General features: G+C 38.9%; 2 protein-coding genes across 2 annotated transcripts; both read left to right on the top strand.

Moving 5' to 3' along the window:
* Positions 1–3,492: 3,492 nt before the first annotated feature.
* On the top strand, positions 3,493–12,999 carry gpr146 (G protein-coupled receptor 146). Its single transcript, XM_077735234.1, has 2 exons — positions 3,493–3,788; positions 10,173–12,999. The coding sequence occupies exon 2, from the start codon at positions 10,208–10,210 to the stop codon at positions 11,207–11,209; it is 1,002 nt and encodes a 333-aa protein (XP_077591360.1). The 5' UTR covers positions 3,493–3,788; positions 10,173–10,207; the 3' UTR covers positions 11,210–12,999.
* Positions 13,000–13,930: 931 nt separating this feature from the next.
* Positions 13,931–17,087, top strand: gper1 (G protein-coupled estrogen receptor 1). The gene is made up of 2 exons (XM_077734696.1): positions 13,931–14,026; positions 15,733–17,087. The coding sequence occupies exon 2, from the start codon at positions 15,907–15,909 to the stop codon at positions 16,915–16,917; it is 1,011 nt and encodes a 336-aa protein (XP_077590822.1). The 5' UTR covers positions 13,931–14,026; positions 15,733–15,906; the 3' UTR covers positions 16,918–17,087.
* The last annotated feature ends 784 nt before the right edge of the window (positions 17,088–17,871 follow it).

Here is a 17,871-nt window from a genome sequence, read left to right as displayed (position 1 = left end):
GCGGAATAATCTAGATCCGTGCCCATTCCGGAAGAAGGCTTGGAGGCGGGGCAACACGGTAGGAGGGAAACTCACTATACTCATCGGGAATAGCAGAGGTTGACAGTCAATTAAAAATGCCTGTTTTAAATCACACTCCTTAGGAGAAGTCTAATTTCCAATGACAGATTCAATTACTTTAAGAGAAAATTTTAAAAAAATAATTTAAAAAGTCAATCTGGAAATGGACTAAACATGTATTGCCATTTGAGGTAAAACATCCTAATTTAGAGGTAGCATAACATATGGTGAAAAAATCATTTTGTCTGTTTCAAATCACACTCCTTAGGATAACTAATTTCCTATGACTGTCAATGAGTTCAATTACTTTATGAAATGTACTGAACATTTATTGCCGTTTGTGGTAAAAAAAAAACCTTATTCAGAAATAGCATAACATATGGTGAAAAAATCAATTTGCCTGTTTCAAATCACACTCCTTAGGATAACTCTAATTTCCAATAACTGTAAATGACTTCAATTACTTTATGAAATGTACTAAACATTTATTGCCGTTTGTGGTAAAACTTCCTTATTCAGAGGTAGCGTAACATATGGAGGAAAAATCATTTTAAGTCTATTAAGCAAGTATTTGGCATTTGTTTGAGAAAGTCACACTAAAGGAACGCAAAATATCCTTCCATGACCTTTTGTGTGAAGGCTAGTGGGGAACAAACAGCCTTTGAGAAGTAACACATGGAAGTGCTATCATGCTGAGAAGCTTTGTGGCGCTAGAGGCCTTTCCCTTCATCAAAGGGACGCCAAAATCACAGGAGGCAAAAGAACGTTACCACCGTGGTGGCGTCTGCAGACAACCTTTCAGAATAGCCAGGTCTCAACCCTCTGTAACTCAAAGCCCAAAAGCAACAGCGAATACAATCGGAAACCACGAACTTTGACCTAAATCCTACTAAAACATTTGGGAAAACCTACAACAACAACAACAACAATACTTGCAGCTCTTCCACTACAGAAAGAATTTACGAAATATGCTTCCCAATGCATACCATAATAACTCGAAAGACTGTTGTTTTCTCGTCTGGCATTCCACTACGCGGTGAAAATAACGTACAGTACTTTTCCAACGCCACAAACCCTGTAAATTCTTAAGTGGATTAGATAAAAGAGGATTTGTTAAATGACCCCAACCCAGACTGCCGGACAGCTTTGAGCAAAAGAAAAACAAGGCGACACAAAGACTACAGCTTTGACTTTGCGTAATGGGATGTTTCCTATCAAGTTACAACTAAAAATATAATATCTTGGCTCTTAAGGTTGCCATGTGTGCGTGTTTTTGCGCCTACAGTGCATCTCCTCTTTGAACCCGCCCACCACCACCAGCTGATCTGGTCCCCTTCACTTATTTCAGGAATTCTCATAAACGACACATGCCTCTTGGGGATTTCCAAACTGTGGCTCGCGGGCCAACTTCGGTTTTTATTAGCCACTACCAAATTATGAAAATATCACGGAATATGCGATCAGCAATTCGGGAATTAAATCATAGTAGCAAACCTAGTACCGTATTTTCACGACTATAAGGCGCACTTAAAGGTCTTAAATTTTCTTCAAAATAGATAGTGTGCCTTAGAATTCAGTGCGCCTTATATATGGAGAAAAACTGAAAACCAAAAACGAAAAACCACCACTGTCGGATATTAATAAAACACAAACGCCTGAACTGAAACAATACTGTTAAATATGCAGATGCCATCTTAGTTTACAACATCTTCCATCATATAGCTCCTCCCCCAATGCAAGATTGTATACAAAAAAATCCAAAACATCAACAATGGCTGGCTCTAGAGGTGACTGTAAAGTAGTAAGTGCTTCATACCTGGAAGTCAATAGCAATTACCGTATTTTCACCACTATAAGGCGCCCTTAAAAGTCTTTACTTTAGTGTATAAGTCTTTACTGTTTATTTATGAATACTCCTAACAAGATTCTATTACTTAATTAATCTGTTAGAATTTATAATTGTGGGACTTTAAGTGGCTTGATATTGTCTTGGCAGAAAGGTTAATGGATCTTTTACAGCGGATGCTGTAAATGTGACAGATGGGAGTGGGATAATAAAATTCATCATCAAAACTCTTTCCAAAACATGAGAAGACAACAAAACAAATAGACACACAAGCTTACGTACTACTAATCCAAGCTAGATAGCCTGTTTGGAGCTTTTTCTAAAACAGAATCCTTCATAGATGACACTTTTTTTGCAAATATCTCCAAAAAACTATACCAAAAAAGTGCTATCCAGAAAACAACAATTGTATTTGATCTATAACTACTAATCCAAGATGGAGGGCCTGTTTTGAGCTTTTTCTAAAACAGAATCCTTCATAAATGACACTGACTTTAGTTGGGTTTTTTCACTGTAAAACCATAAGATTTACATTTTATGGCATTTAACCACAAATGCAATCTTACCCTTGTTTTTTATGAATCTGGTCAATAACAAAATGTAGGTTGAATTTAAGCTTATTTTGCGTACCACCATCAATTGTCACAGTTAGCTCTGTGCCAGTAAAAACGAGAGAGTGGGCCGTAGTTTGAACACCCATATGTTAGTCTTTGCTACCCTTGTCATTAAGACACAACTCGAGCCAAAGTACATCTGTTGTTGTTGTTGTTTTTGGCGACATTTCATGACTTTCTGCAGGAAATGATTTGGAAGTGCTAATCTCAGTGGCCACAAACACGTCAATCTAGTCATTACTTTTACTTTACATGACCGTGACCATCTGCTGCTAAAAGAATTCCGCAAACACCTGACGTACATCTGGAGTACACGGGACGTATATGTACTATAATTTGTAAACAAGATGGGCGTGGTAATATGGCCTTGAAAGTTTTGAGTGAGTCCAGATGAGGGCCTTCAAATAGTACAAGAATGGAAACTGGTTGTGGATAAATTCTCTTTATTAAAGGATAGTAAAATGTATGCTCAATGGGGTTTAAGTTTAGTTATTCTGACCTTCCATTGAAAAGAAGCACTATTTTTCCATACACTCTGAGTAATTAATAAGATCTCAATCTAAATGCAAAATTTGGGACAAACATCGCAATATGCATTGATATAAGAGTTTACATGACTTTTTTTGTCAAGAAAACCAATGAAATTGGCTTAAAACTCTCAAATGAATGAATAAATCACAAATAGGAATGAAAATAATCCTTTTGCCAATCAATTTAACTTCATCTATCTTCTACATTTTTTATTCCAAGTATATTACTATGAATAAACTACAATTGCTAAAAAAAAAACTCACATACTTCTAGCCTGAAGTCCTTTTAAGTGGTGAAAACATGAATGTATGCAATTTGCGCGTCTGCTGATAATGCCCCGCCTCTTTTGAACAATTGACCAATCAGAGTCGCGAACGTCCTCCCAGGGCTCGCGACTGGAGATCAGGAGGGAGGAGGAGGCCTGTGGGGGAGGGTCACGTGTGTACACATTGTAGCGCTCGTAGCTTTTCCTGCAGACTAACTAACTAGCAGACTGCCTGCCCCTTTTTTTCGAAACAAGCCTCTTCCCAAAACTTGCTAGCCGAGGACATCGAATGGAGTAAAACGCCGTTTTTCTTCACGCACATGTTAGCGGATTAGGCAGCCGATCAGACGATTTTAGACGGCTTTTCATTCCTTAATGAAACGAGTAAGAAATGCCTGTAGAAATGGGAAATCCTGACCCGATGCCTCCGTAGGTTTCTCCATTGACGAGCCAAGTCTCAAAAACGTCTCTGGTGAGTTGCCCCCCTCCTTTACTTTTCTACTTTTAGATCTGTTTTTGTCCAAAGATCTCCTTAATATCTAATTTGTTTTCCCTTTCAGGAATGTGTTTAGAGTAAGAGTAGTGGCTGCAAAAGGGTTGTAAATACTGAGTTAACCGTGACAGCTAGCTACCATTTGATCTGTGGCGTCAAGTGCGATGGGGGGTCACTAAAAAGTCATGTTTGTTTTCGTCCTCTATGTTCAGTGTAAATAAAACTATAGGAATTTGCCTACAGGATCTGCTAGTTGCAAGAGTTTTTGATCATGTGTGCGATCTGACTGTAATTTGAAAGTACTGTAGACAATGGCATATTGACGCAAAGCAATCCCCCTCCATTCCACACCGATTTATGTAAAACTGCAAAAATTTGAAGCTACAAAGTCAAGCACTGTACTTTATTTTCAGGTTTTGACAAATGATTTATGTGATTCTGTATTTTTAGATCCATTTGACATATATAGGTACCCTCACTAGTCATAAAATTCAATGCAATGGCATCAAGTTATTTTTTATAAGTAATCATGCCATTTTCCGTGACCGGACGTTTGGTCGCCGGACGTTTGGTCGCCGGACGTTTGGTCGCCGGACGTTTGGTCGCCGGACGTTTGGTCCCTTTTGGTCGCCAGTTAAATGTACTTTGACATTAAACAGTAGTTAGATATTTACTGTTGGTGCAATACATAGAGTTGACGAAAACAAACTGTTTTTATTAGTCGTAGTACTAATGTACATTATCAAAAGAAATATGTATCCTACTTTGCAATAGCAGAATACACTATGTACCCAATTTTCTAGCCGCCGAGTATATTTACAGTTGGATGTGCTACTCCAACTGTACCGAATACAATAAGAATAAGTCTCTAATGCATCAGTCGAAATGTAGTAATAGTAAACAGATGACGGCTTTTGAGAGTGAAAGCTGCAGTTTGACGAAATACTTGGCTATAATCTTCCCGCTCAGCACATTAAACGCCGCCTGTGGTTTTAAGGCCCTCCCTCCCCTTACTCGTTTGGCCCGGACGCACTTGTCGTCGTCAACTTCATCCACGTGACCCAAGGCGACATGGGGCGTGCGGGGGGCCACGGCTTAAGGGCGCTTAAGCCTGCTTTGTGCTGACTGCTGAACTCTGACTCCGCTTGATGGCCATGACAGTTCCAACGTGACACCGGCTGGGCGAGATCGCTTAAAACTGCTCGGGAACCTATGGCTCCTGAGCCATATGTGGCTCTTAGCATGAGTGCATATGGCTCAGGAGCCATATGTGGCTCTTACCATGGGTGCATATGGCTCAGGAGCCATATGTTGCTCTTTCCATGGGTGCAGATGGCTCAGGAGCCATGTGTGGCTCTTTACATGAGTGCATATGGCTCAGGAGCCAAATGTGGCTTTTTCCATGTGTGCATGTGGCTCTTTCCATGGGTGCATATGGCTCTCCACTCACCTGTGAGGTAAAATATGGAAATCAATGGTGTGGAAGTTGAGTTCCAAACGCACCAATAGGAAAGTCACTGGAGTATCTACCACCACTTTAATCATAATTTTGTTTTTTATCATTGATATTTATTTATTAGAAACAGCATAAGAATGCTGTCAAAAGAATTCAGAGACTTGTTGTAATTTAAAAGTGGTGAAATGAAACAAAAAAAAATCATATTTTTCTGTATTTTGCCTTCAATTCTGAGAAATTCTCAAAAAATAACATGATGCTAATTATCATATTTGGTACTGAAAGCTGTAAATTCAGGAGATCTATGATTCATTCATTTTTTTGTACTGCTAAGCCTTTCAAAAAATATTTTTTATACATTTCTGAAAGGCTACAGTCCAAATACCACCTTCTACAGTCAAATAAATGCAATAAGATCATTAATACTAAACAAGCTACCATAAAAAAACCCAATAACCACATAACTAACATGTTCTTTGTACATAACTGTGAGATTGTGTTAAATTTTTTGTTGTAGTCATAGTTTTCCAACATAGACTGAACACTCAGCCATTAGTACAAAACATTTAGAATCAAATCAGTAAGTACGGTAGTTACTGTCCTAGTTCACGGCGTTCCTGTTGGTAATCTCAGTAACCTTATGTAGGGAATATCATAATAAACTCAGGAACGATCTTATCACAGAAGAAAAAAGCACTTGCACTCATTTAAATGGGCAACACGTTATGGCGTCTTAGCCTTGAATCAAATCCCTCAGTATTACACTTCTAAGTATCATAAGGAATGAGCCTGAAGGGCTTTACCGACTTAAAATGGTCTTTTAGAAGTAGTTTTCTGGTTGGTTTGTTATAAATCATACCAACAAGATGAGTATGTGGGATGCCGTTTAGCCTCGACGTTGCCCAGTTACAATATTTGACAATGTGAGTCACCTAGCATATTTATTTTGTATTTGCGTAGTAGCTCTGGGGTTCTGTGTGCACTTAATCATGTGACATAATCCAGTCATTTCTCAGAAGGCTCTGTGAATTCCAGTAAGGATGTACTATGAGACGAAGGGTGTGGGGGGGCCGTCATGTCACATACTGCAAAACAACCCCCGGTGCATTTGGGGGTCACTATTACTTACATCATGTTTTGGTGGGGCTCGCTCGCCATCTGGGAAATATTTCAAAAGTCCTACAAAAAAAATTCGACTGGGCTGAACCGTTGTCACGTGCAAAGACGACTGTTGTTATTGCCAGGGCGTGAGAATGAAGTATGCTTTTAGTGTCAATCAGAATGCACAAGGAGTAGAACAAAAGAGGAGTTTTAGTGCGAAATAATGTGTTTTAAAATAAATAGCCGTCATTCACTGTAGGTTTCGGATTGCTTGTTGACATGCGATCATTATTGGCGAGAGGTTTTTTTTTTTTTATTGGTGAATGACTATAGTAAGGGTATCCAAGATTTTTTTCTTGACAGTTTTAGAGGAATTCAATGAACTGAGTTTAAATCTGAGAAATGAAATGTAGGTGGGATTTAGGCTTATTGTGTAGGTTATATTTAGTGATACTTTTATCATTGGTAGTTGGAAATCCCTGATCAACATCAGTTGGGGATTGTTAGGTTTGTTTTTAGTTATATTTAATATAATATAAAACAATACAAATCAAAACAATTACAAGGTTATTGATTCATCCAATTGCGTAAGCAAAAACACCAGCTGTAACAATCATGGTATATCAGGTATTCAATATTAACAATTAAGGTCGGAACTAAAAAACAACTCCATTGGAAATTAAACAAACAAGCTTCCATTTGGACAAAAACAATTCCATAATCAAGTGAAAATAGCATGACGATTTACAACAATATGCGAGTAATCACAAAGGTTGTTGGATAGCGATCACGATGCATCAGCAATTTCATAAACGTCCTTCCAGGTCTGCATTCTGGGGTAAAGGTCAGTCCTATCTAATTAAATGCTCACATATATAATAGTATTATAGCACTCCAACAGGGATTGTAGTAAAGTTTTAAATGGAAAAAAAATGGAATCACTGTCAATGACGTTGTTTTATGATTTATGATTGAACAGAAATGCAGCAAAGCCCAAATAAAGATCTACATATTGTGGATCTGCCATTTATTTTGCAGTAGTTACACATATTAATTCGATATCATTCAGTCTTGATTTACAGTTTTATGACTCCTCTCGCTTGTTTTATTTACTTCGGGTTTATTCCCGTTAACGATTCACATTTATTTATCCAGTTCTGTAAATGAAATATCTTTACGCTACATTACACCATGGGCGTTTGAGTTTAAGAAGACTTTTGGGAGAGGAGGACTATTAGCTAGCTAATTACTGTGTGAGCTTTCCACCAGGAAAGCGCTTGTAAATGATTCACTCGGCGCTGTTTGCATGGGGGCAGTTCGAGAGTAACTGGAGACACTCTTCCTGCTGACCCTGTTTTCAGTCCAACTGCTTTGACTCCCAGTCTTAGCCACAGCCAGCTGAAGTAGTATGGAGACGGACGGCCTGACGTACGTTTCTGTCGGTGCTCGGACGTTTGGTCGCCGGTCAAATGGTGACAGAGATTTTACTGTTGAAACCAGCTCTCAAAATTATATTCATGAGAGAGAGTTTAATATTTAAGAGAAAGAGAGTTTAATATCTAAGTACTGTTTAGTATCTAAGTACTGTTTAATGTCTAAGTAGTGTTTATTATCTAAGTAGTGTTTATTATCTATGTACTGTTTAATATCTAAGTACTGTTTAATATCTAAGTACTGTTGAAACCAGCTCTCAACCTTATATTCATAAGAGTTTAATATCTAAATATCTACTTTTTTTCAACAGTACCTAGATATTAAACAGTACTTAGATTTTAAACAGTGCTTAGATATTAAACAGCACTTAGATATTAAACAGTACTTAGATATTAAACAGTACTTAGATATTAAACAGTACTTAGATATTAAACAGTACTTGGATATTAAACAGTACTTGGATATTAAACAGTACTTAAACTCACTCTCATGAATATAATTTTGAGAGCTGGTTTCAACAGTACTTTGATATTAAACAGTACTTATATATTAAACACTCTCTCTTAGATATTAAACTCCCTCTCATGAATATAATTTTCTAGAGATGGTTTCCACAGTGAACTCTCTGTCACCATTTGACTGGCGACCAAAAGACCGGCGACCAAACGTCCAGTCATGGTTTCTATCTTCCTCAGGCCAGGAACAGACCTTCAGTAGTAATTCTTACGTAAGTGCAGGAAGAAGTTCTTCTCGCTTTTTTTGTTACTGGAAATGCAAGTCATCCTTCCCAAAAACGGAGTAGATTTCCGGCACTTTGTTGCAGATTAGTATGTTTATTTACCCAAAGACAGGGAAGGAAATGTTTAAGAAGCAAAGGCAAATCTGCAGAAGTCCAAATGAAGCCTTGTGGAAATAAACAAAAGTGGACATTTTGGAAGCTCCCAGGCATTTTAGTTGACCTGGCCTTGAACTCTCAGACGTTCGCAGTGGCGTCTTCACCGCAGCCTGCTTCACATTTCACTCTTTATAAATCTCGTCCTTGCCGCATGTCAAGAAGATTCAAAGCGCTTTGCGCAAAGTCGCCAAAGATTCCTCAAATATATCAGCTCATGTTGTCAATGCAGTGTTTCTCTCTTGTTTTCATCCAAGATTAAATATTGTCTTATGAGATCAGCGATTATGATTTTTTTTCCGTGAATTGGCATGTGATAAAAATTATTTTTTCGTCTCAGTGGATGCAAAAAATAATGATGTAACGATATTAAATGAAAATCAGATATTTCCTACAATTTGCTAGTTTTTCCATTTTGGGCTATGGCTAATTTAAAGTAGTAATCATGTAGATAAATGCACTTTAAAAAGGAAGTACTCTACTTTTACTATTTAAACTTATCAAGATGGCGAATAAAAATGATGCTAATTGAAAAGCAATGTCTTTCTTTTGTTGTTTTACGTGACAAAGGGGTTATTGCCGTGAAATAGTGCAGCCGGTGCGGGAATTCTATTGTTTTGGGCCATGTGGAAAACAGCAGTTCGCCATGTGACAATGTGGAAGTCGGTGAGGTGCTAAAAAATCTGCAAAGGCGTCAAACAATTCGGCTTTGTGTGGCTCTACCAAAAAAGGCCATTCACCGGCTGTGGCTCATTGGTTTTTGGCTGATGTGATGTTCAGAATCAACCAATCAGATGGTGCCTTGCTAATTTGTGGCAAACAACTATTCACAGATATAGGCAATTTAGTGTGTTAGCCAGCTAGCCCGGCATACATATTTTTTGGAGTACCCAGAGAAAACCCATGCAAGCTTGGGGCAAACATGCAAAGGATCCACCTGGGATCAAACCCTCGCTCCCAGAACTGCGAGACCATCACTAATTGACAGTGTTAGATACAATATCTAAGTACTGTTTAATATCTAAGTACTGTTTAATATCTTAGCACTGTTTAATATATAAGTACTGTTTAATATCCAAGTACTGTTTAATATCCAAGTACTGTTGAATATCCAAGTACTGTTGAATATCCAAGTACTGTTGAATATCCAAGTACTGTTTAATATCCAAGTACTGTTTAATATCCAAGTACTGTTTAATATCCAAGTACTGTTTAATATCCAAGTACTGTTTAATATCCAAGATTCTAAGTACTGTTTAATATCCAAGATTCTAAGTACTGTTTAATATCTATGTACTGTTTAATATCCAAGTACTGTTTAATATCTAAGTACATTTGACCGGCAACCAAACGCCCGGTCACAGTTTTACTCCATTCTACATCACAACATGAAGTTTTTCTGTACTTTCATTATAAAAATCCAATCAAAACAAAGTAATTGCGCCTACAACGTGACTAATTTGTCCAATTTCTATTGCAGTCCATCCGCAAGCTGACCTGCTCCCGGGTCCAGCGATGTGGATCTGCATGGTTTACAACGAGACGGAAACCAACGTGGACTTCCGCCTATGCCAAGACTTTGGCCTCATCTTATCCGTGCTATCCCTAGTCTACCTCCTGGTATGCTTCCCATTGGGACTATGCTACAACCTACTACTAGTGGCCGTCAACCTCTCCAACAAGGTATCCATGACCATGCCCGACGTCTACTTTGTCAACATGGCCATCGCCGGATTGGTCCTCAACGCCGTGGCCCCCGTTGAGCTTCTCAGCTCCACCTTCACTCGCTGGCATGCTTGGGAGTACACCAACGAAGTATACATCACCCTACTCATCCTCTTCAACATTTCCTCTCTAGTCACCATGTACTCTACCACTCTACTCAGTCTGGACTACTACATCGAACGCGCCCTACCGCGTACATACATGTCTAGCGTCTACAACACCAAGCACGTATGCGGCTTCATTTGGGGCGGTGCAGTGCTCACCAGTTTCTCCTCGTTGCTCTTCTACGTTTGCAACCACATCTCTACCAAGATGGTGGAATGTTCCAAGATGCAGAATAAGGAGGCCGCCGACGCTATCATGATGTTTATCGGCTACGTAGTACCCGCCGTAGCCGTTCTGTACGCCTTCGCGCTTATCCTACGCATCCGGAAGGAGTCAACGCCGTTGGATCAGGACTCCGCCCGTTTGGACCCGTCTATCCACCGGCTGCTGCTAGCCTCCGTTTGCGTCCAGTTCGCTCTTTGGAGTCCTTATTACGTGACGTTGCTGGTTCATACGGTAGCAGGGGCGCCGGCGTACGTAGGCGGCTCACGCTACCTCCCCGCTTACTACTTCCTACGTTGCATATCCAAGCTAACGGCGTTCTCTAGCAGCTTCGCCATGCCGCTCATGTACAGGCAAATGAACAAGAACTTCTCCGATAAGTTACGACGGCTACTAACCAGGCTAGGTTGCCGAGATCGACCCTGTCCTCGCCAACGTTCGGCGGTACAGCAAATAGTCACGTGAAGCTTCGACACCCCCTTCAGCACTTATCGCGTAAACCCTCCAGAGGCCAGTATTTCGCGCCCTCGCCACTCTGGACTGCGTTAAAGCGCGACTAGCATAGCAAACTGTGGAATTTACCCTTCACTTTCCGGAATGCCATCTGACGGATTTTGGAGAAAACTACTAAGTGCTGCCATTTTGTTTGTTTGTGGGTGTGTGGGTGGATATGTTTGTGACCAAGGGAAGCTCTCCACTAAGTCACTTTGTCTGCAGCTCTTAGTTTTTCATCATTGCAGTGGTTTGTTTGCAATGTGATGCACGTTTCAATGTCGATGAACGTTTGCTAACCTCTTCTTCTTCTTCATGATAAATCTCCCCTGAGTTCGGATAACGACATACAGAACTATGAAATGAAGTAATAGTGCGAGGAGAACATTTGCTAACACTATGTTACGCCCACCCCCGCCTTTTAAATTAACTCCGTGACGTGAAGGTCTCCCCGTTGGATTCAACTTTTTTTAACGGTGCTGCTAGAATTCCATTGTTATGAAAGCAGAACACTGACGTTTAAGCTTTAGCGTCAATAACAAATGTTGGATAGGGAATTCGCTCCCATTTTTTTTTTGCGGAAGCTTGAAATGTGTTCACGCCCAAGTAGCCACTCCCCTTTTTGTGCTAGAATAATTCCATTTGATTGAAAAACCAAAAAGGAAACTGAAAATGGGAACATCAGACAAAGTTGGCTGGAAAATGATTAGCTTTAGGTGAGATTGACACAAAATTAATAGAAAACGTGCCTTTTTTAGGAGATTTTTGGACAACTTTTCAATTGTTTCAATTTCTGAAATTGGATGACGACGTTTTAGATCTGATTTTTTTTGGGGTTCTTAATCTGGAGGTTACTTTATTTCATACATTTAAATACTGAATCCAGTTTCAGGCATAACAGCTTTACATCATGATCCAGGACATCATTAATTTGGATCCAGTAAAAGCGCCCTAACATTCGTTTTTGGTCGCATTTTTCTCACCAAACATGCTAATTAAAAACGTATTTCTCATTTGTTTGGTTTGTTTTTAGTTGCGCACTTTTTTTTAGGAATACTGACAATTCAGTGGAATCTCCAAAGTTGGACCCTATTTGGCTTTTAATTTGAAAAACTGCAGGAAATTGTTGAAACTACTACTGTTGTACTTTAAAAAAAATTACAATAATTATAGCTGTACTTGTTAAGTTGATTTTACAAAATTACTAAAACATTTTTGGGAGAATTACACTTTAGGAGATTCCACTGTACATTGTGAAAGATGAACACTTTTTGGGTGAATTTTGGTTGAAAATGACACCCTAAAAACAAATCCCCGATTAAGTTATCTTCATTTCTGGTCTACAAAAAACTGCTGCATACTCCAGTGAATTCTCTTTCAAATGGACGACTATTTTTTTTAGCCCATTTTATCTTATCCTGTCACTACAGCGCCACCTATTGGATACTTTCACTTGGAATTCTGGCTTTCAGATGACAGTTTTAGTTTTGAGCTTCCAAGTCCTCATTTCTATTCACATGGAATGTTCTCACTCAACGGCAAAACCTCAACGTGCTTTTCTCTCCTCATATATATAAAAATGAACATCATCTGAAGTTAATATGTATATATTGTAAACCAGAGCTATACTGTACAGTAGTTGTACTTTATTCAACAAGTACAATATTTTTTGGGGGATTTTTTTCCGGGGTCAGAGATTTATCTAGATTCTCTAAGTAATCTACTGTCATTTGAGTCAAAGACTGAATAAATATGAAACTAACGACGGATGTCCTGTTCTTATTTAACTCAATTTTATTCATTTATTTTGCATTTTTTACAGCTTTTCTACAGTTTAAATGCATTTCTTGAATTGTAACTTGTTTCTATAACATGTTTTCTCTCTGTCATCTCATTTTCTGAACTGTTTATTCTCACTAGGATGCAGCGGGGGTGCCGGAGCCTATCCCAGCTGGCCAGAAATGGGGGACACCCTTAATTGGTGGCCAGCCAATCACAGGGCATAAAGAGACAAACAACCAATCACGCTCAAACTCGCAGCTAGAGGCAATTTAGAGTGTCCAATCAACCTACCATGCATGTTTTCCGATAATTTGCTCGCATATAAGGCGCGTCTGAGTATAAGCCGCACCCTTAAAATTGTTGTCTTATGTGTAGACTTAAAAAAAAAACTGTCCACTGAATATATATCATTTAAGAATGCATTTATGATTCTGCTTTATTTTTTTTGCAGCTATGAACGGCACTGGATGGCCCAAAAAATTGGACAATGCAACATTTTTTCAAATTGGAAGGGAAGGGTCAAGCATTTTCCCTAACTTGGATGGATAGACCTGTTGCTTAGCAACCACACAGCTGGCTGAACTAAGCTAATCCTCATTTTATCTCATTTTCTGAACTGTTTTTTCCTCACTAGGGTCACAGAGGGTGCTGGAATTTGGCCCAGCTAGCTTTGGGCCAGAGGTAAGGGGATTGGTGAGCAGCCAATCACAGGGCAAACTAACATTTATGATCACATTCATACTGAGGGACAATTTAGTGTCCAATTAGCTTCCCATGCATGTTTTAGGAAAGTGGATTATTGTGTATTAATGTGAATATTTTCAAGCAAGTAAAGGGACAACTTCATTGGTTCTGGCTCCTCCCCTTACTGAAATGGGTGGGGGTGAGGATGGGTGAGGAGGGGGGGGACGACGACACAGCAGGTGGTATGACTGAGGATCACGGACATGGGATTTGATCATCTCCACTTGTCTGATTTGGGGACGGGATCAGGAGAACCAAATTTGGGTAAGTACTTTTTTTGGATCCATGTAGTATCTCCATTTTTTTATGAGTAACTTTAAATGAGTTTTGCATAGAAAATGAGACCCACCATAAACTTTATTCACAGTCTATTTGAATGACAACTTTATTTAAAGTTAATACTTTGGTTTCCAGTTCACTTTTTTCCCTATTTTTTTAACATTTTATTGTAATAGCTCGAGTATTAATAAGCTAAGAAAGTTATTAGGTTAAATTTAGTGTTTTTGTTGTTGTTGCTTTTTCCAATTTTGTCTGTTTTATAGAGAAATTACCTTAAAAATATGTCAAAATATTACGTGGTTGCACTAAAATACTTCTTTAGGTCATTATTATTAGTTGTAGTATGGCATTGTCATTTATTGGTATATTTAGTTAGATTTTGTACTTTATATGTTTTTTTTCATCTCTCTTGCTATATCAATACATAGTAATTCATAAATAGTTTTATTAAAATTCATATGCTAGTGTGTGTTTAAAGATTTGCCTCAAATCCAAAATAATTTATGCTGATTTTGCTAATTTAATATTACGGAAAGCATTATGTTGACCATAAAAAGTTTATTTTGATTTATTCTTTTGACTTAAAGATGCTCCTCACAGGTATCCTCTTTATTTTCTTTTCTTTAGGTAACCAGTGCCACCTAAAAATGTGTTTTTTGAATTTTTAGAAGTAAATGTAGTATGTAAATGTATGTATATATAGGGAAGTTAATACTACTCGCAATACTAGTCGCATTAATTTTGCAGAGATTTTCCTCAAGTGGAAGGAAAAGCCTGCGGCGGGCTGGGAATGTTTGTTAAAGGTCATGTTGGCCAAACAGATATCACGATTTCTTCCTCTAGGGACCGTCTGACAACTAAAGGAGGGTGATGTTAAAGAGCGTAATTAAAAAAAAACACTCGTGCAATTATATATGTCGTGCCATCGTGGGAGAATGCTCCAAAAATGTCCATCATGACTCGTTTCTTTCTCCCCAAATCAGCAAAAAAATGATTTTAACTAGATTAAAAGCCCTGAATATTCAGTTTTTTTTAAATATAATATTTCGATTTTATTTTTATAAATGGATTAAATTCCCTGAATATTCAGTTTTTTTATAGATCTAAAACAATGTTTATTTTAGCTTTTTTTAAATATATTTTTGGATTTTATAAAATGATTTTTGAAGTAAAAAGACGGAAAAATTGATTAAAAATGACAAGTATTGATTTAAGAGGTGAAAAATCAGGAAATTTAATATTCATCTATACTTTTCATTTTAATTTGATTCTAAAATAGAAAGTCAGCACTCATGATTTACTTTCCCGGGCCACATAAAATGCTGCGCGGACCAAATTTGGCCCGCGGACCACCACTTTGACACCCGTGCTGTAAAGGCTTTCCATCTCCCAGGATCGTCAAAAACAAAAAAAGGATTTTAAAGAAGGAATTTCAATGCATCTGTTTAAAGCCTCCAGCTTGAATTTTAATGAAGACACTTCGTTTACTTCTTCTATCTTAGAACATAGCAAAAAAACAGGATTTTTCTGTCTATATATATTTTTTTAAGATCATTTCTTTAATATTCCAAGCCATTTCGACTCAACATTTAAGTGGATTTTAAAAAAATATATATAAATAGAGGTAAAGGTAACCAAATCCCCTTTTGGTCTGGATTTAGTTCTAATCTTCTCTTTCTTCGGCTTCTTAGCTCAGGTGTCAAATCGCCGTCCAGGCAAGCTGAATAAAGATGGAACCACGGCGGAAAACGGCCGCCGGTGACGCATCCAATCCTCCATCCCAGTTAGCACGGAGGCGCTCCCCCCGGCCTGGAATCCACGATCGAGCCCCGAGCTTGTAACATCCAACCCAAACGTCCCTAAAAATGGAAGCAAAACAACTCTACAACAACGCCAGCGTCAACACCTCAGACGAATTCAACTCTACGGAAAGCCTTGACCAATCCTACGCCATTGGTCTCTTCCTATCCTGCCTTTATACCATCCTCCTCTTCCCTATTGGCTTCATGGGGAACATCCTAATCCTGGTAGTCAACCTAAACCACCGTGAGAAGATGACCATCCCCGATTTATACTTTGTCAACTTAGCAGTAGCCGACTTAATCCTAGTAGCCGACTCCTTAATCGAAGTCTTCAACTTAAACGAAAAATACTACGACTACGCCGTCTTGTGTACTTTCATGTCACTCTTCCTCCAAGTCAACATGTATAGTAGTATCTTCTTCCTCACCTGGATGAGCTTCGACCGCTACGTAGCATTAGCCGGCTCGGTAGGATGTAGCCCATTAAGGACCATGAGACACGCTAAACTTAGTTGTGGACTAATATGGATGGCGTCCATTTTAGCTACGTTATTGCCATTTACCATTGTTCAGACTCAGCACCGCGGAGAGCTCCACTTCTGTTTTGCTAATGTTTTTGAGATTCAATGGCTGGAGGTGACTATTGGGTTTCTCCTACCCTTCTCAGTTATCGGCTTATGCTATTCGCTGATTGTGCGGACCCTCATGAGGGCGCAGAAGCATCGTGGTCTATGGCCTCGCCGCCAAAAAGCACTTCGGATGATCGTAGTGGTGGTTTTGGTCTTCTTCATCTGCTGGTTACCCGAGAATGTCTTCATTAGCATCCAGCTACTGCAAGGAACCGCAGACCCGGCTCGGAGGACCACCGCCACGTTGTGGCATGACCACCCGCTGGCGGGTCATGTGGTCAACCTAGCCGCCTTCTCCAATAGCTGCCTCAATCCAATCATCTATAGCTTTCTAGGGGAGACCTTCAGGGATAAGTTGAGGCTCTTTGTCAAGCAGAAGGCTAGTTGCTCGGCAGCCGGACTCCATTTGGGACCCACGGGCCGGACTGAGGTGTCGGGGGTGTGAGGATGTTGGGCTAAGACACGCCTATTTGGTGACCCAAGTTCATTTTGGAAGAAAAATAGCAGAAATACTTGGTTTTATTTAGTTCAATCGCCAAGTGAATGCAGGGATTTGGACTTTTTCCTGGCATCGTCTGCACGTACAAATCCAGGATTCTGATTGGATGGCGTGTCCACATTCCTGAAACAATGTTGAGGGCGTCAGACCTGTAAAGCAAGGGTGTCAGACTTGGGTTGGTTCGTAGGATGCATTAACGTTAACTTGATTTCATGTGGGCCGGACCATTTTAGATATAATATTTAGATTTTTTTTTTTATAAATGGATTAAAAGAACTGGATTAAAAGCCCTGAATATTCCGTTTTTTATAGATCTAAAACAATGTTTATTTTAGCTTTTTTTAAATATATTTTTGGATTTTATAAAAGGATTTTTGAACTAAAAAGACAGAAAAATGGATTAAAAAATTACAATTATTGATTTAAAAGGGGGGAAATAAGGAAATTTAATATATATCTATACTTTTCATTTTAATTTGATCCTAAAACAGAAAGTCGGCACTCATGATTTACTTTTTAGGCCACACAAAATGATGCGGCGGGCCAGATTTGGCCCCCGGGCCGCCACTTTGACACATGACCTGTAAAGAAAGGGTTAATTTTCCCTTTTTACACCAAACCAAGACAACTTCACCAAGTGACAAATGTAGCAGATAGATGAACATTGAAAAAGACCTCTGCCAAAGCCAAGCCCAAATCTCTTCATGTAGTTTGGCTTAGGCAACATGGTTGTCACCACAGGGGACCAATCTTTTTCACTGCATGATTTCCCTGGCATTCAACCCTTACATTTTCATGCCTTCAAGCATAATACAGACTTACCCCAAGACCAAAAACTGCTTTTTTAATTTTTTCTTCAAAATTAGTTTTCGTAGTGTAAATATAAACATATATTTTTGC

The sequence above is a fragment of the Stigmatopora nigra genome, chromosome 15, assembly GCF_051989575.1.
Source record: "Stigmatopora nigra isolate UIUO_SnigA chromosome 15, RoL_Snig_1.1, whole genome shotgun sequence".
Lineage (NCBI taxonomy): Eukaryota > Metazoa > Chordata > Actinopteri > Syngnathiformes > Syngnathidae > Stigmatopora > Stigmatopora nigra.
This window is presented reverse-complemented; position numbering and strand designations above follow the sequence as displayed.

Coding starts and splice junctions, on each gene's coding strand:
- gper1 (XM_077734696.1), top strand. CDS start 15,907: ATGGAAGCAAAACAACTCTACAACAACGCCAGCGTCAACACCTCAGAC.
- gpr146 (XM_077735234.1), top strand. CDS start 10,208: ATGTGGATCTGCATGGTTTACAACGAGACGGAAACCAACGTGGACTTC.